The sequence below is a fragment of the Leptopilina heterotoma genome, unplaced genomic scaffold, assembly GCF_015476425.1.
Source record: "Leptopilina heterotoma isolate Lh14 unplaced genomic scaffold, ASM1547642v1 Lhet_36, whole genome shotgun sequence".
NCBI classification, from domain to species: Eukaryota; Metazoa; Arthropoda; class Insecta; order Hymenoptera; family Figitidae; genus Leptopilina; species Leptopilina heterotoma.
Genome location: NW_025111040.1, coordinates 2,230,967 through 2,239,789, shown reverse-complemented (window position 1 = coordinate 2,239,789; position 8,823 = coordinate 2,230,967). Strand labels below are relative to the sequence as shown.

The 8,823-nt window shown below is 23.2% G+C and overlaps 2 protein-coding genes across 3 annotated transcripts; both read left to right on the top strand.

The window, feature by feature from the left end:
* The first annotated feature begins 768 nt into the window (after positions 1 to 768).
* On the top strand, positions 769 to 4,651 carry LOC122505489 (tropomyosin-2-like). 2 transcript variants are annotated; one of them, XM_043617145.1, is made up of 7 exons: positions 769 to 1,030; positions 1,389 to 1,692; positions 1,908 to 2,041; positions 2,350 to 2,538; positions 2,689 to 2,764; positions 3,524 to 3,656; positions 4,063 to 4,651. In XM_043617145.1, the coding sequence occupies exons 2-7, from the start codon at positions 1,453 to 1,455 to the stop codon at positions 4,143 to 4,145; spliced, it is 855 nt and encodes a 284-aa protein (XP_043473080.1). In that variant the 5' UTR covers positions 769 to 1,030; positions 1,389 to 1,452; the 3' UTR covers positions 4,146 to 4,651. The 2 variants fall into 2 exon arrangements, with proteins under 2 accessions (XP_043473080.1, XP_043473079.1); XM_043617144.1 differs by having other exon boundaries at positions 771 to 1,030; positions 1,393 to 1,692.
* A 1,059-nt stretch (positions 4,652 to 5,710) lies between these two features.
* LOC122505476 (tropomyosin-1-like) lies at positions 5,711 to 7,810 on the top strand. The gene is made up of 6 exons (XM_043617126.1): positions 5,711 to 6,080; positions 6,453 to 6,586; positions 6,839 to 7,027; positions 7,226 to 7,301; positions 7,395 to 7,527; positions 7,662 to 7,810. The coding sequence occupies exons 1-6, from the start codon at positions 5,841 to 5,843 to the stop codon at positions 7,742 to 7,744; spliced, it is 855 nt and encodes a 284-aa protein (XP_043473061.1). The 5' UTR covers positions 5,711 to 5,840; the 3' UTR covers positions 7,745 to 7,810.
* The last annotated feature ends 1,013 nt before the right edge of the window (positions 7,811 to 8,823 follow it).

Genomic DNA, 8,823 nt, shown 5'->3' with positions numbered 1-8,823 from the left:
TTTATAAATAATAAAATTATTCTCTGAAATTCAATTATTTTTCATAAATTTTAATAAAATTCTATATATAAGAACTGAATTGTTTTTAATACAATTTTAATTAAATTCGTCGAAAAAATTTGCAAGAATTTATTAGTTTTCATAAAAATAATAAAAGTCTTTAGAGAAATTTGGTTCTTTTGGTTATAATTTTGATAAAATTCCTCACAAGAGTTCATTTATTTGCAATACAATTTTAATTTAGTTCCTCGTAAGAATTTAATTACTTTCGAAAATTTTTAAAATATTCTGTAGATTTATTAAATTATTTCAGTTTGAAAATTATTAAAAGTTACAAAAATTACAAAAAGTAATTAATTAAAATAATTAAAATTAGTGCATAAAAATTTATCAAAAATATTATCTTTTACAATAGAGTAAAATTCACATTATAACGAAAAATTATGAAAAAATAAATCTGACAAAAAATATTTTTTATTTGAAAATAAATTAAAAATGTAGAAAATAAAATTTTTTGTATTTTGAATAATTCAAAATATATTCAATTGAGGAGCCACAGAAAAAATTGAAAATTCATTTAAATTTCAAAAATGGAACGCTATTTGAATTATAATACTGTTCTTTTCTCGCCGTATTTTTTGTGTTTTGTTTTTCTGTGTACTTCAAAAAAAAATTCTATTTCATTATCGCAACAATAAACAGTTTACAACACAAGGCATTGCATTTTTTTTCTTATTTATTTATTTTTTTCGGACGAATTTAGCTGAAAATAGAATGGAAGGGTGGAGATCGCATTTCGGCGAGTCAAATGCAACTTGAAGGGGGTTTTTTGATCAGCAAAAGAGAAAGAGAGCCAAGCGAAAATCGGGACGATAGCCAAAGTTCGTCAAGCAATTATAGAATTGGATTCGATCGTAGCGTTCGACGAGAAGAGAAGAGAGCTCAGCTCACGAAGATTCGTTTTATTTTAGCTTAGCTTTCGAAGGCATCCGGTTGTACATTCTCCTCGCGGATCATCGCTTCAACGAAAGTGAGTGTTGGCCTCTTTTGCACAAAATTTCCATCCCCAACGAGAGATTTAGAAAAAAAATGTTCCTTTTTTTTTGTAAAAAATTTCCCTTTTGAAAACACATTGTAATTACAAGTGCTTTTTGTGTTTGTGAATCTCGAGTGATTTTGTAATTTTTATTTTTATTATTTTAATTTTTTTTGTAAAAGAGAAAAATTGTGTTAACTTTGACGTAATTTATATTTTCTTTTCTTTTAAATCTTTCTTTCTGGGAGAAATAATTTTAAAAATTTATTTAAAAAAATTCTTTTAACGTTTCATTTCAAAGGAAATTGTAGAGAATTAATTTTTTTTAACAGACAATTGTTTTTTTTTCGAGACAGGTTGAAGGGGCGTCGTTCTGAAGCTTCTGCCTGTGGGAAACAACATAAAGAGAAAAAACTATGGAGGCGATTAAGAAAAATATTGCAGCGTTGAAAAAGGAATTGGACGGTGCTAATGAAACAGTGGATACAAATGAAGTAAAAGCAAAACAAGAAAATTTACGAGCCGATACATTATTCGATGAAGTGCGTGATTTAGAAAAGAAACTCATTCAAATGGAACATGATTTTGAAACGATTAAAACGACTTTCGATACATCTTCCGCGGAATTAGAACAATGTGAAAAACAATTCACTAAAGTGAGTACCGAAATTTTTTAATTTCACAAAACATTCGATAAATATTTCCAAAAATATAAATACATTTTTATTTATTATTATTATTACCTACAATTTTTGTATAATTATTAACAAATACAAGTAGTAATAAAAACAGAAAAAATATTAAAATAATAATAAATAAATTATATTAATTTATATTTAATTTCATATAATAATAGTTTTTTCTTGTGTAGGCAGAACAAGATCGAACAATGCTGACAAAAAGAGTCCAGGATATAGAGGAACAACTTCAAAAAAAGGAAGAATATCGTGACTCTGCAACAATCAAATTAGTACGAGCATCAGAACTTGCTGACGATGCTAAAAGGTAAAAAAAATTAAAAATAATTAGTAATTACTTTTTTAGTATTTAAATTAATCATTAAAAGGTTTGTTTAATTTACGCACTTTTTTTGCTTTAAAATAAAAATAAAATGCGAAGAATCGTAAAAAATATAAATTATACTATAATAATAAAAATAAAGAATAACAATAATTAATAATATTAAAAATAAGAATAGAAATTACTAACAAAAATAAGAATAATAATAATTAATAACAATAAAAATAATAATACAAAAAAAATGTAAAAAAAAATTGAAAAAAATGAAATAACATTTAAAAACAAAATTTCAGAATGTGTAAAGTATTGGAGGAGAGAAGTAAGGCGGACGAGGAGAGAACTGAAAAATTGACGAGTGATTTAAAAGACGCGAGACTAATTGCTGAGGACGCCGATACAAAATCTGAGGAAGCTCAGACGAAACTCCAATTGGTTGAGGAAGAACTGGAATCAGCGGAGGAGAGAGTCAAGACTAGCGAAGCGTCAGTATTTGTTTTACCGTGATGAAAAAATGGAACGATTCCGTTTTTTTGACGCAGCAGTCCCTCTGCATAAGTGCGTTTCCATTATTTTTTCATCATTTTTAAACATCGTTATTATTAGCGTTTTTTTTTTGCTTTATATGCTTACAGGAAAATTATTGAACGTGAAGATGAACTTTTTATCGTTAAAAATATCGTCAAGTCACTTGAAGTTTCCGAACAAAAGGTGATTATTATTATTTTATTATTTTTCAACAATAATTTCTTTTTTTATTTAAAGAAAATATCGAAAAGAATTTTTTTTTATCCGTAGATGACAATTTTTATAATATTATTGTAATTTTATTGCGCCAATTTTTATGAAATTACTGTTAATTTTACTGGCAATTTTTATAAAATTATTATAATTCTGTTGAACATTTTTACTAAATTATTAATTTTATTGTCGATTTTTGTAAAATTATAATTTTAGTGTCAATTTTTACAAAATTATTATAATTTTGTTGAACATTTTTACTAAATTATTAATTTTATTGTCGATTTTCGTAAAATTATAATTTTAGTGTCAATTTTTAGAAAATTATTATAATTTTGTTGAACAGTTTTTGTAAATTATTAATTTTACTGGCGATTTTTGTAAAATTATAATTTTATTGGCAAATTATTATAAAATTATCATCTAGAGATAAATTATTATTTATGTATTAATATTATTCTTTAATTATTATTTATCTAGATTTATCCAGATGAAAAAAATTTCTTCTCGATTTATTATAAAAATCTTACAATCTTGTCATTTTTCTTGTAATTTTCCATTTTTTTTTACATTTTAGTGAAAATTCTCCTATTTTAATATTATTCATAAATATATTCATGAATAATTAATAAATCGAATAAACATGAAGTTTATTTATTTAACACAAGAAAAAAAATTGTCTATGAAAAATTTTTTCTTGAAATAAATTTTAATTCATGTTTTTTTCAGGCCAATCGTCGAGTGGAGGAATTCAAATTGGAATTGAAAAATTTGAAAATGAGTTTGAAAATGGCAGAGAAACGAGCCGTTCACGCTGAAAGGACAGTGAAGCAATTGATGAAAGACGTGGACAGAAAAGAAGGTAAAAAAAATTAATTTAAATCTCTTTTTCCATTGATTGCAAACTTTTGCCTGTTCTTCCTTCGAATTTTTGTATTATTTATTTATTTATTTATTTACTCAAGAAATAAACAAAAAAAGGTTTCTTATTTTAAAAGATTAATAATTCTTTATAACTTCTTAAATTATTTTCTTGATTATTTTTCTGTTCCTCTTTTTATTAGTATTATTAATATTTTCAAATAAAATTCTATTCTAATTATTAGCAAATAAATGTTATTCAGCGAAAAGTGAATTATAATATTTAAATTCATTAATATTTATAATAATTTTAATTTATAACACTTATAATATTTATAATTATTAATATTTACTGATTACCTTTTTCGAAATGAAATTAACCAGCAATTTTTTTTCATTTCTTCCAGATGAACTGAGAGAAGAGAAGGAAAAATACAGAGCGATGTGCGATGATCTTGATTTGACCTACGCCGAAATGACGGGATTCTAGGCCACTTGAAACTTAAGATTACTTCTTTTTTTTACTCTTGCGCTTCTTTTTTTTTGCGTTCGCTTCATTAAAAAAAAAAAAAACAAAATGAAAATGCTATTCGCTTTTTCTTCCATAAATGCTATTTTTTGATTTACATTTTTTTCTGTTGCGAAAAAAATTTACTTATAAGTTTAAACAAAAAACCAAGAAAAAAAAATTGCTTTGCACGAGATTTTATTTTTTCGCTTCATTTCTTCGTTGTTAGCATATTTTAATTTATCGCTTCGCATGAAAATGATAATAACTTTCACTATATGATCGATGAGCGTCAAGAGTTCCTTTTTATTTTTCAGGAAATCACTAGCGGGAACTTTTTGACGTGTCACAATATTTTTTCGAGCTTAAGGTATAGAAAAATACAAACAAACAAATATTTCTTTTTCTCATAGGAAATTTATCACTAGGTTTCTAAAATGCTGTACGTAAAGCTGTATTTTCAAATAAACGCCATTCATGAATCTCAATGCTCGTCTATTTTCTTTTATTACGAAAACAAAATCTATTTTCTTTACAATCACAAAGTTCTCAATTGAAAAAAATAATTGTTTCCTTAAAAGTATTTTAAGCAAAATATTGGAAATATGAAAAATATAAAGAAGGAAAAAAAATTGGAAATAAAATTTGTATTTTTTGTATTAGTTTCAAGAAAATAATTTTTTGGTCAATTCAAAAAGCAAAATTCGATTTCACGATTAAAAAATAATGTAAATAAAAATTATGATTCAGAAAAAAATGTTGAATCGAATATATTTTCAACTTTTTTTGACAAAATATTAAATTTATTGTTCAAATTTTTACTATTGTGATATTACTTTATTTCTAAATAAAAATAAAATCTACGGTGTACAATAATTAGAACATAGTTGTAGAAAAAAAATATTTAATGCCCGTAATTAATTCTAAAATTAGTAAATAAACTATTTTAAAGTTTTTAAAATTTATAAAATTACATTTTGTTCAATTTCGTAAATAATTTCTTTTTTCTTCGTTTTTTTTTTTGAAGAAAAAGCAAAGAATGTGTCATTGAATGAAAATTAGAATATTGAACTTTATGGATAAAAGAAAAAAGGGGAAATTATCGTAAATTTTGTAAAAAGTAGAACAAATAGTGTCGTCAGGTGACACGCGAAGAAGTTGAGGAATTCAATTGCGTCTAAGTAAAGAGTTCGACGGCGTTGTTCTTTTGCATTATTTCGAGAGTCTATAAAGCAACGATCTCTTCGTTCATCGAGTACAGTAACCCGTAAGCTTTTGATTTGAAAGTGAGTGAAAATTTCGAAATTGGATTTTTTTTCTGCAACAATAATTCGGAGCTAAAGAAAAAAAAGCAAAGACAAATACAATAAAAAAAAACTAAACACAAATAATCAATTTAAACTGTGTAATAATAATAAATTCAAAACTTTCGAAAATTTTACAAATTTTGCAGAAAATAAACTTGAAAAAATAGAAATTCTCTAAATAAATAAAAATAGAAAATTAATTTTTTTTAAATAAAAAATATGTTAAGAGTGTAAATTTCTTTTTATGGATTGGTGGCAAACAGTGAAAATTAAATTTAAGCAAAAAATTCAAATTTAATGAAGTTTATTGAATTTTAGTTGAAATTAAAATTGTGAATAGAAAAAAAGAAGAAGAAAAAAATCTGGTGCAATGAATGCAATTAAGAAAAGATTGCAAACGCTAAAAATTGAAAAAGATCTTGCTTTAGAAAGAGCTGATGCTTGCGATCAGCAATCTAAAGAAGCCAATAGACGAGAAGAAAAATTATTGGACGAAGTGTGTGCATTGGCGAAAAAATTATCACAAATGCAACAGGATTTAAAAATCAATAAATCACAATTGATTCAATCAAATTTGAATTTAGAGAGGAAGGAGAGAGCTTTTATGATGGTAAGTGTTCTTTTTCTTTTGACCAAAAAAAAAAAAAAAAAAAAAATTACAAAAAATTTTAAAAACTTTAATCAAGAAAATTTTTTCCTTCGAACAAAAAAATGACAAAAAAATTTAATTTTAATCAAATTTTTATGTTATAGAAAAACATTTTTGTAGATATTTATTCAATTAATTAATTTTTGATTGATTGATAATAGAATCAAGGGAGATAATTTTTATTTTAATCGAGAAATTTTTTCAATTTTCAAAAATTAAACTTACGTAATAGTAGTGAAAAAAATTTGATTTTTTAAATCTGAAATGTAGTTTTAATTTTAGACTATATTTTTCTATAAAATAATTTAATAATAATTTTATTTTCTTGTAAAGGCACAATCTGAATTGGCAATGCTTAATAGAAAAATGCAACAATGTATGGGGAATCTAGAAAAGTCTGAGGAACGTCGATTGGCTGCTCAAACAAAACTTGCGCAAGCTTTAGAAACTGCCGAAGACGCCAAAAGGTTTATTCCGAAAAATCTATTTTTTCTGACAAATAAAAATTTCTATTCAATTATATTTATTATGTATAATATAAATAAATACAAACTAATAATTTAATTTATTTATTTTACTCTACAAATTTACAAATTTATTTATTTCTCTACAAAATTGTGGAATAAAAATTATTTTACGCAAAGAAGTACTTTTTCGTAAAAAAATTTAATAACTAATTAATTTTTATAATTATTCCTAATAAATACATTCTTTTGCAGAATTTGTAAAGTTTTGGAAACAAGAAGCAAACAGGACGAGGAAAGAATGGATTATTTAACGGCACAATTGAAGGATGCGAGAATAATTGCTGAAGATGCTGACACTAAATCTGATGAAATTTCACGAAAATTAACATTTGTTGAGGACGAATTGGAAATCGCTGAAGATCGAGTAAAATCTAGTGAAGCGTATGAAATATTTTATTTAGAAGAAACAATTTTTTTCAGTAAAATAATAAACCGAGATTTATTATGATGCAAAATTGCGACTTTTAGTCAAAAAAATAAAACTTTTATTCAATTTTCTTTCATTAAAATTCCATAATATTTCTCGATAAATAAAACAAACAAGAATAAAAAAATAAATATAAAAAATAATTTTTGTAGAAAAATTGCTGAACGTGAAGACGAACTTTTCATCGTGGGTAATATTCTCAAATCTCTGGAAGTATCCGAAGAGAAGGCAAATAACTGTTTATAATAAAATAAAATAATTTTCATTTAAAAAGAAAAAATTTTACAGAAATTTTTGATTTATCAATTTATATTTTACCAGGCGAATCAAAGGATCGAAGAATTTAAAGATCAGTTGGACAATCTTACGGCAAAATTAAATGAAGCAGAGAAACGTGCTATTTTTGCTGAGAAATCGATGAAACTTTATTTGAAAGAATTGGACAGTCGAGAAGGTATTTTTCACAGTCATAAAAAAAAATTCTTTAGGGTTTTTTTCGACAAAAAATTATCCAGAAATATTAAAAAATATTTTTAAACAAAATTTATTATTTCTTTCTTTATAATAAATTTTTGAATACGTTTCCAGATCGACTTCGTAGGGAAAAAGAGAAATTCAAATATATGTGTGACGATTTGGATTCAACTTTCGCCGATTTAACCGGATATTAATAAAAATATTGTCTTACAGAAAAGAAACGAAAAAAAAAATCAAATAAAAAAAATTATTAAACAAAATGTTCGAATTACTTATTAACATAATGAACTATTATTTTAAAAAAGCAATAAAATTTCGAAAATTTTAATAAAATTCTTCTCAAGAATTTAAGTTTTTTTTCATAAATAAGAAAAATCTACGCAAGAATTAAATTATTTCCATAAATAATATAATTTTTATCAGGAGTTTAATTATTTTTAATGCAATTTTAACTAAATTTCTCTGAAAAATTTTAATTTTCTTAGAAACAATTTCTTTTAAAAATTTTACAAATCTTATTTTTCTTTTCATTTTTTGTTTTATTATTTTCAAAAAGTTTCATGAAATTCTTCGAAAGAATTTCATTTTTTTTTAAACTATAAATAAACTTTGTTGCAAGAGAATTGAATTATTTATTTTTAATACAATTTCAAAAAAAATTTCTTGATGAAATTCAATTATTTTTAAATATTTTAATAAAATTTCTATAAAGAATTAAATTATTTCCAAAAATTTTGATATATTTCTTTAGAGAGAAATTTAATTAATTTCAACACAATTTTAATTTAATTTCTTGAAAGAATTTATTTATTTTCAAACATTGTGAATAAAATTCATCGAAAAAATTTATTTTTTTTTAAAAATTGGAATAAAATTCAATGCAAAAATTAAATTATTTCAAATTCATAAAAAGGAAAGTTATCAAAAAAATTAGAAATAAAAAAACAAATTAAAACAACTAAACTTCAAACTGCGAACAGACCACATCGAAATACGACGATTATTAATATAGAAGATAAAGATTATCTATAATTAATGAATTTTAATTAAATTTTAATTAAAAATCAATTCTAAAAGAAATATAAAATTACTGAATTTTAAGTATTTATATTTGTTATTTTCAAAATATTTTAAATATAAAAAGAATATTTTACATAATTATTTAAAAAAAAAGATAATTTCACAATTTCTTGTAAATTCAAATACCATTTTTTATTATGACGATAGTAGTATTTAATTTATTTTTTTTTTTTTTTTGTAAATATATGTATAG

Coding starts and splice junctions, on each gene's coding strand:
- LOC122505489 (XM_043617145.1), top strand. CDS start 1,453: ATGGAGGCGATTAAGAAAAATATTGCAGCGTTGAAAAAGGAATTGGAC. Junction 1,693..1,907: donor GTGAAAAACAATTCACTAAA/GTGAGTACCGAA, acceptor TTTCTTGTGTAG/GCAGAACAAGATCGAACAAT. Junction 2,042..2,349: donor CTTGCTGACGATGCTAAAAG/GTAAAAAAAATT, acceptor ACAAAATTTCAG/AATGTGTAAAGTATTGGAGG.
- LOC122505476 (XM_043617126.1), top strand. CDS start 5,841: ATGAATGCAATTAAGAAAAGATTGCAAACGCTAAAAATTGAAAAAGAT. Junction 6,081..6,452: donor AGGAGAGAGCTTTTATGATG/GTAAGTGTTCTT, acceptor TTTCTTGTAAAG/GCACAATCTGAATTGGCAAT. Junction 7,528..7,661: donor AGAATTGGACAGTCGAGAAG/GTATTTTTCACA, acceptor ATACGTTTCCAG/ATCGACTTCGTAGGGAAAAA.